The sequence below is a fragment of the Crassostrea angulata genome, chromosome 7 (genome assembly GCF_025612915.1).
Source record: "Crassostrea angulata isolate pt1a10 chromosome 7, ASM2561291v2, whole genome shotgun sequence".
NCBI lineage: Eukaryota > Metazoa > Mollusca > Bivalvia > Ostreida > Ostreidae > Magallana > Magallana angulata.
In genome coordinates, this window is record NC_069117.1 from 56159213 (window position 1) to 56182336 (window position 23124).

The 23124-nt window shown below is 33.5% G+C and overlaps 2 protein-coding genes across 5 annotated transcripts; both read right to left on the reverse strand.

Moving 5' to 3' along the window:
* Nucleotides 1–4304: 4304 nt before the first annotated feature.
* Nucleotides 4305–17237, reverse strand: LOC128192588 (nuclear hormone receptor FTZ-F1 beta-like). Of its 3 annotated transcripts, none has more exons than XM_052865380.1 (6): nt 17101–17237; nt 12027–12818; nt 11527–11706; nt 10889–11328; nt 9691–9949; nt 4305–6388 (listed from the first exon to the last, which is right to left on the reverse strand). In XM_052865380.1, exons 2-6 carry the CDS (start codon nt 12814–12816, stop codon nt 6132–6134), a joined length of 1926 nt encoding a protein of 641 aa, XP_052721340.1. In that variant the 5' UTR covers nt 12817–12818; nt 17101–17237; the 3' UTR covers nt 4305–6131. The 3 variants fall into 3 exon arrangements, with proteins under 3 accessions (XP_052721340.1, XP_052721341.1, XP_052721339.1); XM_052865381.1 differs by lacking the exon at nt 17101–17237 and adding an exon at nt 13268–13582 and having other exon boundaries at nt 4305–6422; XM_052865379.1 differs by lacking the exon at nt 17101–17237 and adding an exon at nt 13268–13581.
* LOC128192587 (myogenesis-regulating glycosidase-like) lies at nt 17023–20128 on the reverse strand. 2 transcript variants are annotated; one of them, XM_052865378.1, is made up of 3 exons: nt 19380–20128; nt 17470–19265; nt 17023–17377 (listed from the first exon to the last, which is right to left on the reverse strand). In XM_052865378.1, exons 2-3 carry the CDS (start codon nt 19223–19225, stop codon nt 17118–17120), a joined length of 2016 nt encoding a protein of 671 aa, XP_052721338.1. In that variant the 5' UTR covers nt 19226–19265; nt 19380–20128; the 3' UTR covers nt 17023–17117. The 2 variants fall into 2 exon arrangements, with proteins under 2 accessions (XP_052721338.1, XP_052721337.1); XM_052865377.1 differs by having other exon boundaries at nt 17470–20128.
* Nucleotides 20129–23124: the final 2996 nt, after the last annotated feature.

Sequence of the window (23124 nt, forward strand, 5' to 3'; positions counted from 1 at the left end):
CAATCGACATATCGTTCCGAAGACTTCTCATACAATTTCTTTGATACTTTATTTACACTAATGTCTCCTTAAGTTAAATCAATTTTAAGAAGTTTTATTTTATTCATAATATACCTATAAGTATATACAGTAAATATGGATTGAACGGAATGCAAAGTAGCCATATTACAGTGTAGTTTTTTTTTTTTTCATTAGAAATCAAGGCACAGATATAACAATTTAATAGTATATGTTTGTAGTGTACAAAGACCTTTAGAATTAATCTATAAAGATAATGCAGAATGTAGAAGTGGGGGGATGAAATGAAAAACAACAAACAATACACTAGTTACAGTTGGAAAAATAAAAGGGGGGTTCAGCAATAATCAGTGTACATGTACGTTCAATTTACATACAATCACATTAATCGATACTGCTAGTAAGTTGTATACATTCTAAATTCTTTTTGTATTTTTTTTATAAAATGATGAATTTAGTCGAAAACAAATTACATATCTTCCTCAAAGGATCGACAACTGTAGCCCAATAATACAATAATAACATCTATTGATATGGACATCGAAAACAAAAATTAACACAATCTTCATAGGAGTAACCAGGCATATAACGTTAAGCTCAATCTGTTATATGCTTGAACAAATCTGTTGTATGCTTGAACAAATCTGTTATATGCTTGAACAAATCTGTTGTTTGTTTCTATATACCTATTAAGTATTTTGTATATGAGTGTAAATTTATGTTTGCGTCTTCTTTCGCTTAGTGTTTCCCAACTTAATTCTTTATGAAAATGTTAATGTATTATATAAGGAATAAATCAATTTATTTTCGCAAGAAAAATCTTCCAGATACTTTTAGATACAGCTAGATAAAGTGTTTTAACGTGTCAGTTATTTTTTTGATTCTCAATATGGTTATTCAGTAACTCTGTTATATAACGGCACATTACATTCAATGACAATACGATACGTTTGAGTATATGAAGTAATATGGACTCCTTTGGAACAGTATCATAACAATTTTAATGCCATCAATTTTATGAATTTATCAAAATGATCGAAGGATAATTTGATATATAATTTGTAATTAATAAACTGCAGTTAAAATCAATGTGATACTATATATTTTTATATTTTAAGGAGAGTGCTCAAATAGGCAGATTGCCTGCTGTCCAGTCCTTATTATGTAATATTTTTACATAATAAAATATTGTTTAAATGAATGTATGATTTCAAATTTTTATTTATCAAGTATCTATATCATAACCTCTTCTCGATAATGCATACAAACCACATCCGGGTAACATCATCCCCTAAAGTGTGTCGTTTATTTTGTGCCATATTTTAAATTCATACTAAACAAATATTTGTCATGCAATGAGAAAGTAAAATTAGTAAAGTGATATTGAAGAGATTTTTATTATAACAGTTTTTATGATTCGTTTTTGTCTCACCTGTGCCATCCTTTCTTAAAAAAATTGACAGATTTATAGTTTTGGTGTTAACAAGAGCTGATACAGTTTTCTATATATGTCTTTCAACAATATGAATAAATATTTCAAGTACGTATCAAACATTTATCTTCTCATATTGTATCCAGTTTCACCTGGAAATTAATCGATTAAATTAATAGCATTCTTCATTATGTCTGTATTCATATCGACGGTGGTAATAATTGCACGAAGCATAAATCTTTACTCTGATTTTTGTGGCTCCTGAAAATTTCAGGTCACTAACCTAAAATGTTTTCAGCATTATTAACCAGAGGATTGTGACCGTAGTCTGCACATCATGTCACATGAGGCTTCGATGCCCATTGGCTGTAATTATTCCAGTCACGTGGTGCTGAAGCGAGTAGTGGGTTGTATTTTTTAGCAACATGTTGTAGGAAATGAAAAGATTTATCTATAAAAACAGATAAGTTATTCCATGTCCTTGTTGTAACATCGACAGAAATAATTATCGAATTTAATTTTAAAATTAGGTTAATAATTGTATCAGAAGTTGTCTAATCATACCTTAAACAAACAGGGTTAATTAGTGAATCTTTTTTTTAACATTTGTGTGTCGAGTTCCGATTTTTTTCTCGATGCTCAGTCACACTATGGCGTAATAAAAATTCAAGGACTATTTAATCAAATAAAATTATATTGTTCGTTAAACATAATATGGTCACGCTGGGGTTTTATTCTATTTGATTAAAAACGCTAAGCAAATTAGTGATGTTTTCTTTTAGAAAACATAAGTAAAGTTAACAGTCATCAATTTTTAAAAATATTTCTTTTTAAAGAAAAATCATACCTTTGGACAGCCAGCAAATTTTGCCAGAACGTTTATATTGTAATCCTCCAGTTAGCTAGTTGTTTTGATGTGCTTACATTTACTTTTAAGAAGTGGTTCACGGCAACATACCTCTACGATTATTATTTTTACTAAGCTACATGTTTCAAGAAGATACATTTACATTCTCTATAGCAATGTTTTAAATTGCATCCATTTATTAGCAATATGTTTTAAATTACAGCTGTTTATTCCAACAACCAAGATAGTCGAAGCAAGATCCTTTTGAAGGACTCATAGAGGATACATGTACGCACACGGTATTGTTAATGCATTAGTCATGTTTCTTTTAATATATCATTGTTCAAATTTTTGTCTCAAAATACCTTGACTGGATAAAATGATATATGCTCCTTACTGTTCCCTTAATCCCTTGGTTATCGAATTCACCGAACTAATTTTTTTTCTCAAACTAGTTCTTTTGATTCGCTGTCCTCTATATATACACAATACGGCACTCTCTTTTGATAATTTTTACGAAACGGTGAAAATCGGTGTATAGGACCGAATCTAAGGTTTTTTCTTGCTAAAGAAATAATTTTAATTCCCTAATTAACAAATTATATAAAGAAAAAACTTTTTGACACAGAGCAATAAAGATATATACATTTTAGCTTCATCGATAAAAATCCATTTTTGAACGAAAAAATAAATTGTTAACGAATTACAATGTTTGAGTAGTTGGATTCATGTATACGAGTTTGGAAACCGATGTGTAAAACAACTCCCGTAGATAATAAATAAGTTTCCTCACATTTTATGCAACTCATAAAGACTCGCATCGATCTATTTATTTATTTATTTATACAAGTTTTAGCTCAGTGAAAGATAAATAACATAATACATCATATTTAATTTATGAACATTCTATAAAAATCAATTTGTGAGTGGAGAGAAAAGAGAACACGGATGTTATCACATTTGTCTGCTTTATAAAATATTGTACGTTGGATGCATAGCAGTTTGACATACTATGATGATAGACTTCTTAATTTCAAAGCCTGTAACGGGAATTCATCCAACTTTCTGCATATTAAAACGATTAAATAATTTATTTCTTAATTCCTTATAAAATGGACACCCCACAATAGAAATATCTTATCCTCGATTATTACTTTGATCAAACGTAATACAGAGTCTCCGACTTCTAAATAATACATTGTGTCTGTCCTCTGAAATGTTCAAAGAGTGTAAAAAAAATTTAGCTGTCATATTTTTTTCCACTTTATTTGAAAACAGATCGTATTCAGAGACTGTCTCGTCTCGCGTCAGGCCATGCTTGTTATGATGCGAAAATGCAACGTTTTTGCAAAGAATAACTTTTTGGCTCACAACTGATACGACTCCTAGCCTTTTAACTTATTCTATAGGTCTTTATTTTAACTTTTGTAGCTTGATTGTTGTTAGATCTATTTCCTAAACTATTCATAATTTTTTGTTCGAAAATCATTAAATTAAAAACTAGATTTCGAGACAGTGGGCTTTAATGGGGTTTTTTAAAACGGATAGTGTCTTTAATTGGTGACAAATGAAAGAAACCAGTGACGTTATTCAATAAAACTATCACAAAATGTTTATTTCACATAAAATAATTGTTTACCTTTGACTCTTGAGACAAGCATGTTGTTGCCAAAACAATTTCATTGGTTTCCATAAAACCAGAAGGTCGCTATAAATGGTTACTGCGAAACAAATGACGACTTGTGAAATTTTTGTTTTATAATTTTTGATTGATTAAAACTAACAAACCTTTCATCGTTTTTTCTATTCTGGTTTATCCATTCATTTTACATGAAATGAATTTTGCAGAAAGTCAGAAAGTAAAATATGTGATTTTAGATCAAGTCAAAAGACGTCAAGTTCAATGTTTTAAAGAAAACATATGCCCAAAACATTACTTTTTGAATCTGGATGATCGAAATACATGTACATTGAATAACATTCAAGCTTTATAAAAGAAACAACATGTTCTAGAGTAAGAACGTTTTAATAGGAAGTCAGAATGGACTAAACGAATCAATGAATTTATAAATACATCATACAAACGTTACTTCTAACATCATAAGTCAATGGAAACAAACGGAAGGACACACAAGGCGAGACATTTTAATTCATGGAATTCTTTGTCAAAATTTATTCCTCACCAAAGCACTTATGAAATATTGAATACATAATCTGTAGTACATTCTCTTAAATCTTCCAATTGTTTAAACAATAGGAGAAAAGAAAGAAAATGATATTGAGAGTCTAATTGATATGCCAGTTTATCATTTCAATTCCAAGTGCTGGCAATGTTTTTTTACTTATCAAAATCAATTAAAATAAAGTCAACATCTAAAACAAAACTCAAAAACAAAAATTGAGCTTGTTGAAGAGTAAAATCAGACATATACTGACAGTATTTTTAACTCTAATGATTGTACATGTATTAGCCAATATGAAATGTAATCATCTGCCAGAGAAAAAATTCTATGAAACAATCACTAAATTGTAATGATAAAAGATGTGAAGAAATACAAAGTATTCAGTTGTGCGCATGTCAAGAGATGTCACTCATTAAATATTAAAAGTTGGGCAACATATAAAAATATTTCATAAAAAACATTTAGAGCAAGTGAAAATAGTCGGTGATACCATGATTCTGTATGCCATTCTCTGAATCTTACTGTGTAAGGGAAATAAGTCTTGTTACTTTTAGATCTTGTTTACTTGTATATAGTCACTCAGCAATGATACTGCAGTAAAACAAATCTTGTCTATCTAATTAATGCTGACATTTCAATGTGTCGGAACGTCATGGTTACAAAAACCCAGTTTCTAGCTTAATTACATTTTTAAATAAGAACCTGCTGAATAAGGAATAAAACCAAAGAGTCTTCTCTACTGGGGGAAATGGGTATAGGTCATCTTTTCTCTGTATTTCTGTGTATCAAAGTACGTTATCTTCTCTAATTTTCAGTTATAACAATTTTGGGAAAGAATGGCAAGAAATTTGGCACTTTCCATTCCTTACCTTGTTAGATGATCAAAGTCGGCATTTGTTTACAATCATATGAACTTGGAATTAAGCAATTACCTTTTTACAAAGAAACATTACAATGAATAGCACTACACAATGTCACACATTTCAAACTACCTGATACATGAACATTCTTTGGTACAAAGGTTTCCTAGAACTTGAATATTTACACATATTATATTTAATTTTAAAGTTTTATTTTACCTGTAAAAACAATTATTATGATTTAGGGCAACATATATATATATATATATATGTACTCTTTATCATGAATTGGTGACATGTAATTGGTGGTGTTTTGTCAAAAAAATTTTTTTTAAATGAAACCAACATACAACACGGTATGCTAGCAAGAATGAGAGGTCTTCATCTAACAAATTTTATCAACATCTTTAAATGCCCTTAACATAATTAACACAACCATTTCTTTCATTTTCACAAAAACAAAAAATGTTGAATGATTGCTACAATGATTATGATACTACATAACGAAGTACCACGGTGCAATTGAAAAATGGCTCTTCAAATGAAATGAGATAATGCACCATTACTAAAAGGGATGTAAAAATCATACTATAGTTTATATATGTATATCAATATTTGCATTTGAAAAAATGTTATACATTAATTTTCCATAATAAAATTAATGCTGTTCCACATTCCTGTACAATTTACTCCACATGCTGAAGTGGAGTTGAAATATCAAGAAAGCGGCTTCATCGAGTTCACATTCCTTTCACAAAGGGATGAGTAAATGACCACACATGCTCCAAGGGCTAGGAATCCTCTTTCCCAGTGTCACCTTTCAACAGTTCAAACAGCAGACCACAGGACTGCAGGCTGGGGGGAACGATGGAGTTGAGGGCCTCCTTGGTCAGCATGCTGATCTTGGCTAGCTCAGTCAGTCTCATCAGTAGCTGACCGTACTTTGTGGGGGTCTGGGGGAAGTGACTCTCTGTGTACTGTCTCAGGGCCTCCGTGATGGCGTCTTGGTGCTCGACCACTCGACTCGGTTCCTTCATTCCTTTGATGTCTACAACAAGAGGCCCATGGGCCACATCGCTCACCTGAGGAACAAGAGGTATGATAAAATCAGCTCAATGGAGTCATAATACAAACTATCTGGACAATGTACAATAATTCATGTAAATCCTGTATAAATAAAATCCATTTTCCCCTGGATATTCTTATGTTTATAATCATTAGTCCCTTTTCTAACAGGATGATTTTATAGTCATATCATATGTTGAGTATTGCAGATCTAAAAAAGATCCCTAACAATAGTTTATATATGGGATATAAACGTACATCAAACTCTGAACCTTCTCGTGAGGCCAAAGAATTGTCCTGGGGCCAAAGTCTTAACAATTATAAAGAATCATCTGGCTGATTAGTTTTTGAGAAGATTTTTAAAGATTTACCCTATATATTCCTTTGTTAAACTTTGACCCCCCCCCCCCCCATTGTGGCCCCACCCTACCCCTGGGGATCATTATTTTCACAACTTTGAATCTACACTACCTGAGGATGCTTTCACACAAGTTTCAGCTTTCCTGGCTGATTAGTTTCTGAGAAGATTTTTAAAGAATAACTCTGTTTATTCCTATGTAAAACATCGACCTCCCATTGTGGCCCAAACCTACCCCCAGGGGTCATGATTTTCACAAATTTGAATCTACACTACCTGAGTATGCTTCCACACAAGTTTTAGCTTTCCTGGCCGATTAGTTTCTGAGAAGAAGATTTACTGTATATAATCATATGTTAAACTTCGATCCCCCATTGTGGCCCCAACCTATCCCCAGGGGTCATGACTTTCACAACTTTGAATCTACATTACCTGAGGATGCTTCCACACAAGTTCCAGCTTTGCCGGCGAATTAGTTTCTGAGAAGAAGATTTTTAAAGATTTACTGTATATATTCCTATGTTAAACTTCGATCCCCAATTGTGGCCCCACCCTACCCCCGGGGGTCATGATTTTCACAACTTTAAAATTTACACTACCTGAGGATGCATCCACACAAGTGTCAGCTTTCCTGTCTGAATATTTTCTGAGAAGAAGATTTTTAAAGATTTACTGTATATATTCCTATGTAAAACGTCGATCCCCTATTGTGGCCCCTCCCTACCCTACCACAAATTTGAATCTTCACTACCTAAGGATGCATCCACACAAGTGTCAGCTTTCCTGGCCGATTAGTTTCTGAGAAGAAGATTTTTAAAGATTTACTTTTTATATTCATATGTTAAACTTCGACCCTCCATTGTGGCCCCACCCTACCCCCAGGGGTCATGATTTTCACATCTTTGAATCTACACTACCTGAAGATGCTTCCACACAAGTTTCAGCTTTCCTGGCCGATTAGTTTCTGAGAAAAAGATTTCTTAAGAGTTACTCTATATATTCATGTTAAACTTCGACCCCCCATTGTGGTCCCATCCTCAGGTGAGCTAAAAAAGTTAAGTTTACAATTCAATAAGTGGGTTTCTGGAAGAACAGATTTTAAAATTTTCGTAATAAATATTGACAATTTTTTTTTATACTTTTTTAATCTTTAGCTTTTAAGATCTGTGTACAAACATAGAATTGTGAGCAAATCTCTGTATCTTGCTTATAATTCGAAGCTTAACACTCAAATATGGTTAGTAAATAGAAATTGTAAACAACATGCACTACATGTATAACAAATAAAGAAAACAATTTATTTTTTCTAAATGAATCATATATATATATACATGGATATACCTACATATTTCCGTAAGCGATATTAAACTCTATTTAAACTGAATAAACTAGAGAAAATGCCGAGCATCTCAACAAAACCTATTGCATTAAAATACCATTACGCAAAAGATAATGCCGAATTACCGATAGAATGAATTGTATTTCAGTACCCCTACATCAGACTTTGCTTAATATGCGCAGGTAAACAGTTAACGTAACTGTTTGATTTACCGAAGTCTCTGATTGATTTGATACGAAAAATCACGAAATACAGACGATAGTTTCCAGGTTACAAAGCATAAATAATGAAAACGAAACGAAAATCAGAACAAGCTAACACCAACGTTATGTGTGAAAACTGTCAACGCATTGAAATATTTAGCCTCAATTTACTTCACAAAATCGGCACCAATATATTTTTCATGTTTCAAAACTTCCCTTCATACGCGAACTGTTGCACAACAAGCAAATTCATCATAGTCAGATCGACCCTTTTTCGTATAATGTCATGGCTGCTTTAAACAAAGAACCTCGTTTTAGAAGTACGGAATACGAGTCTTGGTAAAATGGGTATGCAAACCCGGGCCGTGGCAAAATAAATGCCAGGGCAGATCGGCAATTGTCAATTCCAAATACGCATTATTTTGCAGCAATATCTACAGCGAATACAAATATACTAGTCCATCAAATATCCTGAAATTTTAATGAGATTGACAGATTAATAACTGCCAATCTTTTGTTTTGCCCAGGCCAAGTCTTGCCTACCCATTTTACCGGATGCCGAGCCCGATTGAATTAGGCCTTTCCTTTATTATTATTTTCGTAATAACTTCGATTTGAAACAAAATTACCACTTAATTTTTGCAATTTATATTTTCCTTCCCATAAGGATAATTTATGCTAAACTACGTTGAATTTGCCTCGGTAGTTCTTGAGAAGAAGATTTTTAAAAATGCACCCCCCTTTTTCTACAATTTCAAGGTTTTCTCCGCTTTGAATACAGATTGGACTTTAATTTTTGCAATTTATATTCGCCCTCCCATAAGGATGCTTTGTGCCAAATTTGGTTGAAATTGGATAAGCAGTTTTAGAGAAGAAGTTCAAAATGTAAAAAGTTTACAGACGGACAGACGGACAGACGGACAGACGGACGGACGGACAGACGGACAGACGGACAGACGGACGACGGACAAAATGTGATCAGAATAGCTCACTTGAGCTTTCAGCTCAGGTGAGCTAAAAAGAGCAGTAGTTTGGAGAACTGAGATAATACTACAATCGGACCTTACTTGCATGAGGGGATTTCCTTTGATGTCTACCAAAAGAGTAGTAGGTTGGAGAATTGAGATAAAACTATTATTGTACCTAACTTAGGGGTATCTATATCTTGTTTGTTTTAATGTTGATATTTGTTCATTAATACGAGAATACAATTATTCATGTTCAAACAAAAATCAATAAAGATCTACTCCACCGTAAAATTTAAGAATACAATTATCAGATACAAAAAAAATTGACCAAAAGTTGGGTTTACTAATTAAAGTACATTTATGAAATAGAGGAAGACACTGTATGTACTTAAGTGTTTTTGTTTGTGTAAATATTACCTGGAGATATCAAAATCAGGACTTTAAGAGCAACAAATTCATGCTGATCGACTTGAAGTCTGCGGAGATGTTCAGCAATGGATAGCATTCTACTGATGATGTCATCCACTCCATGGCCGATGCTTACAGCTTTTTCCAGGTCAATGCTTTTACCAAATGGAAGCTGAATTTCAGAGGGGGTATTCATTGATTTGAAACAACAATTCAACGTCAGAATTTCACACCACGAGTTCTGCAACAGTAAGATTTGGTCATCTGTCTGTAAAATAATTACAAAAAATTAATTTACTATCATTGCATATTTGTCTATAGAACATGGACTTTATATTTAATAAATTTCAAGCAGTTTGAAAAAATATAAACAACATATGGCTTGGAACTTCATTCATTGACAAACCTATTGGTATATTGAGCTATATTTATATCAGTAATGATTCACTTCTGAAAATAAATGCATTTTCCTTTAGCTATAAAAAGATCTTATTTTAAGATCTGTTCAATTCTATTTCAAACTGGATAAAATGATTATGGATACAGCCAAAAATGGGGCTAAATCTTTAACAATGCTTAAGACTGGCTGGGAGGTAAATGAAAAGCCTAAAACTCTAGTAATAAATTATATCTATCTTATCACTATTGAGATTGGTAAGATTCATTTTAATTTTGTTTTGATATAAATAAGCATTAGCAATTCATAACTTTCTTCAAACTAAATTTCCACTTGAAGTTGATATTATGCATACCTTTGAAACATTCATTGTAACTATTTCTATCTAATACAAGAGAACTATTGCTAGGTAGAGCAGTTTGTTCAACAGACATACATATCCATGCTCTGTCATTGGTCAAACTTTTCATTATTGATTTGCTATATATATTTATATAATGAAACCTAAATGTCTAATAATATTAATTTAGCCCCCAGTTGTAGGATCATTTCTGTATTTGTTGGTGTAAAAAGATTTTTTTTCAAAGTTTGTTTTTTTTTATTTGCATGCAGTTGTTTTTGTGAAGTGTCAAAATAAAATATGTAATGTCCCTTCCATTTTGTTTTTAATTTTTAATAAACTCATCAATTATACTATATTTAACATACTTTTTACTCACTTTACATGAATTATGAAATAAATATGTAGATAAAAACAAAGATATACTTTTTTTGTTGTATACAACACGGGTAGCCAATCACATAACTTACTGCAATAGAACTAAACTGAGGTAAATTCCTTGCCCAACGGACAAGTTTGTACAGCTTCAACTCCGCTAGCTGCAGCATGGACATAATGACATTAGGGTCGGTGTCCGAGATTTTCTCCATGGGGAAGTCGGCCTCTGCCTCATCCTCACACAGGACAGACTCCATGCCCACAATATCAGACAGGATCTGGGGCACTACAGGTCGGACGATTCCCTGCAAGAGGGCTTTGCCCGACTTATTCAGAATAGCCATCAGCTGGCTTCCTGAGACATCCTCCCCTGTTGGCAAGGTCACATTGATGTCCTCAAGAGACACACTTCTCGTTGATTGGGGTCGCTTTACTTTAGGTTTTTTAACAGGGACAGGTATTTTGGGTCGACTCCTAGGAGAACAGCCATCATAACTACTTCTTCCTCCTCTGGTACGATCAAGTCTAACAGCTAAATTTTTAAAAAAGACAAATAAAATCTTTAAAACACTAACATTATATATACATGTATATGAAATAAAAAACCATCCAATCTTTATGAAGAACTATGCGCATTTGAATGAAAATATGGATAAGTTTTCATTGTATCTTCTAGTTGTCAAGATATTCAAGATAAACTATTTACTCTTGGACAATATAGCTATTATACCTTGGGTTTTCATGCCCATAAGAACACATTTGGCAAATCGGCAGCTGGGACACTTTTTTCGGTTTCCTCGACTGATTTCACAGTCACCATTTCTATGACAAGTGAATGTTTTATTGTTTTGGACAGTTCGTTTAAAGAAACCTTTACAACTTTCACATGTGAAAATTCCATAGTGATAACCTATAAAAGAAAATATAAAATGCATCAACATAATTGGTAAGTTTTTAATAATGTAACAACCAAATGTACCAGTAGTTTTTAATAACTTGTATTACACAGTTTCAGCAGGATGTTCAAGCAATATACTCCATGAGCTTTTCCTTAACAAAAATTTCATATTCTACTTAAATTCTTCAAATGAAGCAAGTTTGACACATTAAGACTATACGCAACAGCATTCAACTTGAATTCTTCACAACATGCACTTGTTTCTATATTATAATGGTTATAATTATAGTCTGACAGAGAATAGACCCTCTCTCTTGGACTCTCCTACTGACCTGATACATTGTCCCCACACACAGGGCAAGGTTGGTATCCCTCATTAGACATACTATTGTCATCCATTTGGGAAATGGTTGTTTCCGGAATACATGGCACGTCCACATCCGATTGCATGCTTTCTTGACTGGACATGTCTCCGGAGGATGATATCGATGTAGAGAACTGAAGTTGAGGCTCAACAGACGACACGCCCTCGCCTAATGAATTGTCAGTGCTTGTTCTAACATAAAATGTTTGACCCACAGAATCAATCATCAGAGTCCCTTGATCTGCCACAACCTCCTCTGATGGTGAGGATAAGGTCACATTATCACCTAAATGAATCTCAGTGTTTGGGACACCTTTAGAATTCAGGTTTTTGGCTTGTTGCATGGCAAGAGAAGTCAAGACATTCACCATGGCTTCTTGCTCACCACTTCCAAAATTTCCCACCAAATTGTTTACACCTTGTTCATCTGGTTTTTGATTACTTTGGTTTATTTTCAATTTCAACATATTTTTAATATCATCTGGGCTTATAAATTGAGACGACTGACCCAGTTCTGTGTTTGATGATTTCTGCATTCCCTGCAAGATGTTCACAATACGGGCATTGGTATCATCATCTTCATTACTGGTCCTACTTCCTCCTGATAAAGATGCATTTTTAGTTTCCAAGATTTCCTGTTTTATCTTAATTCTAGGATGCATACTGGTAGGCTGGTTTCCACTTTCTTTTGACGTGAGTGTTTGGGAAATAGCTTGCAGAAGAGCTGGGGAAATACTCACATCAGACAATGCATTCATTTCTGAAAAAAAACAACTTTAAAATTAAGATATGTCCACCTCATGGATGATCTTATTAACTTTAAACAACAACAGCGCATGGTTTCATTGACAAATATCATCATAGAAAATAGCAAATATACTCAATATTATAACACATGTGACTCAACATAAAAAAAGTGGATTGCAATGTGAAAGTAGCACTCAACTCTTAGTACTTTCAGAACAGACATCTCGTTCGAAATATTTCTGAAAGTATGTATAAGGCATAGTCGGTGTTTTACCATATGAATTAATACTATTATCCTGTCATAGTCTAGAAAACTTAACTTGTTAACGGCCCATGGGTAGAACTACCCAACAGACCATCGACCAGTTAGCATGTGTCTTTGTTTTTGGTCACCGAAAACCAACATATTGACGTATCAATTCAGAATATATCGGTAAACAAACAAATGCAGAATCAACTCACTGGTAATCTTTGGTGCAACAAATGTCTGTGATTAAGAGGGTAAAAGTCTCATGATTATCTTGCAATGAAGACTTGTATTTTGGGAAGAATCGCGTCGTTTCGGCCATGACCTTGCAATGGGTGGCGTCCTTCACCAAAATGAAAACGATGGAGGTTCCAGGTGCGCGGAGGCGATGGGCTTTATTCCGGAACTTTTTGTAAATTTCTTAGAAGACTCGTTTTAACCCAAATTACTCAACACTTTAATCCGATTTTAGATATAAAATGGCTGCCAACAATGGATTGCCACGAAATTTTCCATTGGTTAGAGACTATATTCCGCGAAGCCTTTAGAGTTGTCGTTCTTGTTCCATGTGCGGATCAAAATGTTTTGGTTCATTCATGCAAAGTATATAGGCTACTTTTTTCACCAATTAATTCGTGAACAAACATAAGATGTATCTATAACACCAATGGGACCTACTTATATGCATCTATTTATTTTTTATGACAGTATGCCTAACTTTAAAGGATATGTAGGCCATATATTCATTCAAAGTATCAAATAATTTAAATTACATCTTAAATCAGCTGAAGCCTCATTAGCAGTAAATTTCAACTTGCATCACTGAAGCATGCATGTAACGTTATGGGCATTACCACATTCCTCCTTTTTCGATTTTTAAAATAAATGGAAAATTTTATTTAAAAGCGGATTTCGTGTGTATTTCACCCATATTTTGATTAAAGTTCGAATTTAAATCAGCCATTCTCCAGAAATGGTTCCAATTATGATATAATGTTGTCGCCAGCATTCATCACAGAATTATTATTTACCGTTTAATGTATTTGGCTGATACTTTTCTCAGGAGATATCTACAGTAAAAATTACAAATTTTGATACCAAACAATATGCATTTGAAGTGTCAAATAATGTCAAATTATTTCAATAAAAAATCAGTTTGTGTATTTTTCAGCATGTCGCACGTGAATATTTCAATTTTACTGCAATACTAAATAGCATTACAGTGATGAAAGAGACAATTAAAACTCATTTTTTATTTCAGCATCACATAGCGTGTTTTGTCAGTAAACACCTGTTGATAACAATCTTTTCTTTCTTTTTTTCCCCCGATTTATATATTGTCGCTGAAACCGTCCTGATTTCCGTAACACGTGTTTGACTTAAAAGTAAGCGATGATATTCAAAACAATATCTATTGATATTATAGTAATTGAATGTCATAGGCATATTAAAAGAAAAATATATACAATTTACAGTCGAAAATCTATGCGTTTTTTAAATCATCGATTATATAATTGAAAATTGAGTTTGACGCATTTCAAAGCCTGACTTCCGTAACGCAATTTTCAACTAAATTCATGGCATTTGAAAAACTTATTCATGATGCCTTTCGAGAACACAGTGTTCCAAAGCTATCTATCATCATCTGTAGAAAAATAATGTAATAGCATGGTACAGTGAGAGGAAAATTTACTAAAACCCCTGACCGGCGTAACGTATGACATCCGTAACAGTATTTTCAATCAGTGATATAGGGCTCAGTTTTCCATCGATAATAATTTGGATTGTTCAGCGAAACAGAACATGAGTTTGGAAAGTAAAGGAATATTGATATTCTTAACTGAAGCAATTAATATTTTGATACAAAGTGCATTTTTGAGAAAAATATGATGAGAGTGTGCTTAACTATCGAAAAAATATGAATCATTATGTGTGGATTTATCTGTTTTAGTTTATTTTTATTTGCAAGAGATATATCAGTTGCAGATTAAAACCAATTCACCTAAGACAATTTATCATTTGACAATATTTTTTAAATATTTGCTGCAGCGTTACGGATATCAGGGGAAAAAACAGATTTGGCATCTGTTCATTCCAGTGCTTCTTATGTATATTTTCCACGACAGATAATCTTTTCTTATGTTTTAAAATCAACAAAGTGGTCATTTTTCATGTAATATTAGCATAATATGCTATTTAAAGTTTACTGTGTTGAAATATAGTGCATCCAGCTTATTGTTTTCTACAACATGTGATTTAATAAAAAAAAATATCAGGTGACCAAAATATATTTGGCTTTTCAAGGTTGTATTAATATGCATGCATGTTTATATCGAAATGGTATTATTCCCGAATCAGAATATTTGATAAATACTCTGTTCATGATTTTTTTTTCTAAACATGATTAGTTACGGATGTCAGTTTTTTAAGAACTAATACCCGAAACTTAAACTAGTAAGAGTTTATATATACTTGCGAAAAACAGACCTTATTTAGTTGACTTATTAGTAACAATGCATATACATATGTATATATATGCATTAATACATTATATGCGTATATACATTAATGCAAAGCAGGCAAACATGGAGAAACATAAGTGAAAATCCGAAAAAGGTGAGATGTGGATTCAGTCAACCCATATTTTAATGGGGATAAGACCCCAGTTCCTCCACATAAAAAAGGAAGTTTAGGAAGATATAACCAATAAATTTCATGACTATTTAAAACATCATAGGAGTAGATATTTGTGAAATGATAATCTCTGACATCCGTAACGAACCATCCAAGCTTTTTATCAAATATAAAAAGACAACTGATTTATATGTTTGACTTTTTACCGGTATATTTCATAATTGTGTTTGGTACATCCATCAGAGCATGCAAGTTTAATACAATTAGGTATTTCACTATTTTAGACCGATATTTCATGTCAACATTTTTAAATCAATGTAATGTTGATTACATACTAATTAGAGGAAAGATATTTGTTAAAAAGCGTGCTTATTAAGTTAAAAATGTATTTTCTACAATGAATAACCTGTTTTTGATATTTATTCGCTAATATTTGGTTGTAAAATGTATTGGAAAAATATATTCTCCAAGAAAAAGGTCATTTGCTAACTTCCGTAACTTTGGGCCATTATCTTTAAAAATCCCTCTGACATCAATTTGTGATGTACAATTTCTCAACATCTCTATATTAATGTTCTGTTGTTTCAATATTTTAATTAAAATCATTGAACATATGAAATTGTTCCTAGTTTACATTTGAACTTGAATGAAAGATGATGCATTATTTTCTTTTTTATTGTTGAAAATAAAGATTTTCTTAAAATAAAGATATTTTTGAAAATATGTTCCCCTTAAATTTAAATTCTTCATGATTCTGTCAAATATGTCATTCGTATTCAATATGATATCAAACAAAGTGGCTAGTGAAGTTTACTGTTATTGTACAGGCCGAGGATTAGTTGCATCAATTCACTTCTGACTTCCGTAACAGGGTTTTTAATATGGTCTTCAAAATCAAATATTTCGTAAACGAAGAAATTTTGGTGAGTCAAATTTCATATTTATATCGGCGAATAGTTGTACTTCAATATTATTACAATTAAAACACGAATATCAAAAGTTCATTTTTCACTGAAAGCAATCCCATATTTGGAACCATTTCTGGAGAATGGCTGAAATACCATTTTCATATGTATTAAAGACGTTTTTGAAAGGGGGGGGCAGACTCGTCCAAAAATCTTGACAAGCAAAAAAAAAAAAAAAAAAGGTTACTTTCCAAAATCCTGATTTTTTTTTCCAGATGGAACAATTGTATGATTGATGTTGACCATCTGGCAAGTGACACAATGGTAAACTCCACTCGAATTCGGGCTCGAAATATTTGTAAAATTCTCTCTTTACTAAATATTGTATTAAAAAAAAACTATACTGTATATTATACATTTTAAGATTTACCTTAATTTTAACGACGATCAACAGATTTATTTTGTCACAAACAAAAAAGAAAACAAATCAATTAGAAAACCAAACACACCTGGTTTAAACTACTGATCATTGTTTTATACGATCAAAAGTGGCTATTTGTTGTAAAGAGATTTCGTAGTTACGGAGGGTAACTGGTCCAGTGACCTTCCTATTTCGAAGGTTATCGCGCCACTCTCCACGTGGAATGTATATGTCACGTGACCTTGAGCCTCGATCTGTGATCGGAGCGACCAACAATGAGTCTCCGACCAGAAATTCATCGTCACAATTCAGTGCCTCTTCAGCATCAGGTTCTATCCACCACAACGGTCGTATAAGAGGGGCCCCTGAAATTGTAATAATAGATCATTATTATTTCATTGCTGTATTCTCAAGCAAAAGCATTATTGGCACATGGATGTACACTCAATGTACACACCTGACTTTTGGGCCTCAGTGGAGGCTTGGTACAGTAGAGGAGTCACGATATCCTCGTGAACTTTGACCATCTCCCTAGCGATCTCTACCACCTCCTCGTCAAAGTCCCAAGGAACAAAGGAAAATTGCATGGAGGGTAGGTAAGCAGAAAGCTGCAACCAGCGAATATAGAGTTCCCTTTCTGGTAAAACAACGTCAATGCCTAGGTTTTCTCCATAGCCGTTCCCGCCTATCATATCCGGAAGAACATAAGGATATCCCAGAATTCCAAGAGTGAGAATTGTGGGTATAAGACTTTTAAATCCATTCTCATAACCCCAGTTGGACTCTTTATCTCCCATTCGAACAAACACTGGGTGTCTCTGTGATTTGTACCCACAACGGACCTCAATCATATCGCCAAACCTTGAGACCATATCCACGTACAGAGTTGTGAAGAAACCCGGATTTCCTAACCTGTATTTCGTGGAGTAAGATGATGGAAGGTACGTCATCTCACCAGCATCGAACTTGAAGGAGTCAATATGAAACTCGGTTTGCATTTCACGCAGACGTCCGACGAACCATTCTATGGCGTCCTCGTTGGTGACATCGATAATGCCTCCGATACCTTGCCACCACTTCACAAGCGCTGGGACCTTGCCGGAGACATCTCGCAACCAATATCCTTTTTCGACTCCTTCCATGAAAGCATCGGAATCTAAATTCGCAAAAGGTGTTATCCAAACTGTTGTTCGGAATCCGTCTGTTTTCAGCTGCTGGACCATTCCTAGAGGGTCAGGAAACTTCTCGGGGTCAAAGTCAAAATCTCCGTATTTTGTTGTGAGTTTATCGTCGATTTCTATCTGACTGTTGGAAAACCCGTGTGATTTTATTTCTGCAGCTAGTTGTAAAACTTTGGTTTGGTTTATTAAAGTTTTATACCTAGCCCACGTCGACCAAATTGGACTTTTCATCATTCTTTTGTCTGGCATACCACTTGGAATATCAAATAATAAATCATGAACAAAATTTCTTATTTCCCGCACATTTCTCTGCTTGCATATTGTATAATTAAGTGTTATATACTCCGACATAGCTCTTGGAAAGTGCGGCTCCTGATATTTTGCCTGAAGACACAAAAAGCGCGATTTCTTTTCGTTGATTGCAACATGCAGCGGAGTACTGTCATCGACGAAGAGCCCAACTCCTTTAGAGTTAATCCAGTATGGTTCAAGTACGTTGCCAAAAGATGACTTTTCCGGAACGATATCATTTGAAATGAACGGTTGCATCGGCAGGTCCACGTCATTTAGAGGCCATCTCTGTGTGTGCAATTCTGCCCCACCGTACCAAGCGGCACCATCTAGTGGAATACACGAGGTTGGAAGTGTGTTCGATGTTGGTCTCGAACTGAAATTCATCTCAAAACATCCATGGCCTTTTAGGGCTTTCCTTTTCACGACTGCTTTAATGGAATCCCCCCACGTCAGGCAAAAGTCGCCTCGAGATTCACGACAGTCGGTCGATGGAAGAGATTTTAGGGAACTCGGGAGGAATTGTTCTATGAATTTGACTCCGTTTTCCGTGATGGCCAGACTGACAGAATCCTCGTTATACACTAGTTTTCTTCTCACGGCTCCACAACCGTCTGCATCACAGTAGTCACCGCTATCCCCCACGTTGTCCGCTCCATCGTTTTGTGTCCCCAATGAGAGGCCAACCAAGAACAACACTATGCTACAGCGTCTAACTATCGGTCCGGTTTGCAACGACATTTTACAGAAGGTTATTAATTACTTCTTTCCGGAGTTGCAACTGCAAAGGAAATATTTAGTGACTGAATGCCAATATCAGATCAGACAAAATAAAGCAATCTAGTTGTAATTTGATCTAATTGCTGTTAGAGGACCCGACATAATATACATGTACCTTCAGTGGTATATAACATCGACTTCAATACTGATACCCCCGTGCCTGTTTACAGAGAACTTTAAATTCTTCAGGTACCATTGGCAGAGACGAGAAGCTAGATCCGCACACTGGTTCGGTATTCAGCACGTCGATTATGTGTGCAAACACGCAATGACAGACACACAAAGAGTAAACCTTAGACGTGTGTAAATACGATAATACGCTTGTAGGACCTTATCTTACCGGAACCCAATATCGCTAGCTTTGCTTTAAAACCCGAGATGTTTGATAGCCACCGGAACTTGAACAGAACATTAAAACTTTTTTCCTACCAATGACATTTGAATAATTACATGTATTATGCAATATACTGATTAACCGATTTTTTTTTATCATTTTCTTTCATTATTGCTCTTGTCCTCTACACTGGGCTTATCTGTTTGATTGCGTGAGGTTTCTAAGGTTCTAAACTAGTAGTATACAATCTATATTTTTTAGATTTTTTAGAAGTGAGTTTCTGTATAATTATATATTGATTATAAATTTACCATTTCTTCATAAAAATCATTCTTGAATTCCAGTGTCGATAATAGAGACATAATTCTTATTCTTGAAAATGTCAAGAATTATTACTCACGTAGGTACCAAGAAAGACTTGGGAGTGAACTCAGAAATAATCGGATTTGTTATATCAACTGCTCATGTAAGTAATATTCTATATACTATCCGCGTACATGTATAAAATTTACAATTATTATGATGTGTATATTGCTTGACAACGGATAAAGCACTGTGTCAATCTTGAGTACAATATTTTAGCATAAAATATGCAAGATTGAATAATACATGTATAATGGAAAATATTTGGGCATTTGAATGACGTTGACCCGACATCAAATTTTGTAAATATTCATTTAATTAGACATCAAAATTCGGTCTGTAAGACGGCAGATTTAGTCAAACCAAAATCTGATTTGCTTAAAACAGAAGTCGATGTCCAACTGACAATTCATATGACATAATGATATCAATATATTTAAATATGATAATGACTGTAGTTTTATAAAATAACAAGGCGGTATTCGAGTTCAAGGCAAAATCATTAAGTAACAGCAAACGCATACCCTACGTTTCCAAGACCTGAAACTTTGATTCGATTTTCAGTAAGAACGTTCATACTGAGAGGACTCCAGTTGTTGTCTCCGGGACACCGCTCTTTAACCATAACGAAACCAGCTCTTCAATCATCAAACATTTGTCACCAACAAATTTTACTGATTTTGTATTTTTATTAACAAAGAAATATGCTCCAAGATTATATGCATGGAGTCGACGTTGTTTATTTATTTTGATTCTTAATGTTATTAGCAAATACTTGGTGAAAACTTCTTGAGAAAAAGTTTGGTCGACGGTACAAAGGTAAATAACTCGGACATGTTTGATAAACATGTAGAGTTGTATAGCTTTGTCAAATTCTTATCAGAACATACGAATAGTTACTAATACAACGTTTACATTTTTTAGTTTACACGATTTTTACCAAAAGTTCAAAACATACGTCTGTATTCAAGAAAATTGTAAAATCAGCTAAGAGAGACAAGACTTTTCTTTTCTAGATTTGATTCATTGTTCATTATTTCAAATGTCACCTTTTTTTATGCATGTCATGATTTTCGCGGAGGAAAAGTGATATTAAGTTAATAATCATAATCATTTCCTTTCTTTTTAATACAACATGAACACAATATTTAGGATTTTTAGCAGAATAACGTAATAAAATAGCAAAGGCATAAAAGTTACAATTTTTTTTTTCATTTTATAATATTCAGGTAAATATAATATATCACAGAATGCCATAAATACACATGTATATATCAGATAGAAAAACAGACATTTTCTCAGCGCTATGCAACTTCACAGGGACGAATTTGTTCAATAATTATTATATATAGATTACATGACATACAAATGATCATTACTACCTAAGGATAGCCTATAAAAGCTTTGTTAAAAAGCTTATTTCAAATGGGATCCTTATACACGTATGACGGTTAAGTTAAAAAAAAAAAAATTTACACAGTGGAATTTTGGCAGGATACTTGATACTATTTTTGATGAAGAAAATACTAGTAGTCAGAATATGACTTCTGGTCAAAATAACAACAAAAAGTTCTCGTATTAGCAACAAATGTTTGTGACCGGATACTGTAAAAAATACTTAGTATACAAATTCACATAAAACTCTCAGGACCACCAAACATGGATCAAACAGCAGCCTGCACCCTTTTATTGAATGCTGCATTGTGGACTAGTGTCATTCAAACAAAATTATTGATATCAAGTGTAGAAGTATGCCACCATACAAGTGTTCATTTTCACGAGTAAAAAAAAACAAGCAGCTTCAGTGAAAGTTTTTTGGTTTGGTACAAACGAACTCTGGCGGAAGTTTCATGAGGGGTTAAGAAGATGACACGTTAACGATAGACCAGCGTTCGTATGTTATCATGTCTTTGCTTTAACAGAATCATTTGATCCTCTGACTCACTGAGTACTTTTTGCAATTTATACAGAAACACAATGGATTTAAATGTATAGAGTTTTTAGGTGGAGATATACCAGTTGATTTTAAAAAGTCTCAAAACAACCATGGGGTGAATCATCACTTACTTTAGTCTTTGGTATCATTATTTAAATATTTCTATGCTTACAAATGTCAAAATTTCGTGTATCAACTGGATTCCAGTATCTCATTCTCTTGGTCGGGTCCTGCTTCGGAGTCTATAATCTGTTAACATCATAACGTGGCAAAAGTTGACTGAATTTAAAAGATGAACTATCACACTGACTTTATTGTATAGTGACACCTGTTAAAAGGGAAAAAAGTGATATCCATAAGCATGAGTAAGTCTAAAGGGCGTTTTCTACTACTGAATATGTGATACTCTTTGAGAAGGGTAAAATCAAATTTTTCAAGGACAGTTAAACCTGTGCACCTATGTTGACCCATTTAGAATCGCTATCTTTACAACACATGTACCGTGTAGTTTAGAAGTCATAAAGCATATCTCCAACCTGCAAATCAAAACACTACTAAATCTACTTAATTTTACATTATTGATCGCCATTTGTTAACATATTGTAATTCATAAATTTAGCTCTTTTCATGTTCATAATAGAAGAAGTAGAGGAGACATCTTGCACTGTTTACATACGTTCCATGGTCGTGGCCATGTGAGACTGTATTGCTCACCTTAAGAAGAAGAACTCTATATCGATATATATAAGGAATAAGGAATCATTCTTTGAGTATTATGAGGTGATAATTTTGGTCGGGGCGTGATCAAATCCAATAAAGCCCGAAACGCTTTGATAGATTTGATCACGCCCGATCGAAATTATCACCTCATAATATTCAAAGAATGATTCCTTTTTACTTATATTTATATAATTTTAAGCCATCGTACGATTAAATATTAAAATATAAATCAGCAAAACCCGCTGGCGCCTCAATTTGGCGTCATTTGTATTATGGGTTATATTGTACAAAATCGATACGAAGTGTTATCACAGGCAAAGACACTGGAAAATGTATATATAAGAAAATATAAAAATTTAAAGGCAAAATTTATAGATTTTTCTTAACTAAGAATCATTTTAAAGCTAAAGAAATCATATCTGAACATTTTACGTAAATCTTATGGTTAATGTTTGACCATCCAGGAGTCTGGAATAAAATTGTTAAATTCATAATACTGTTGAATCA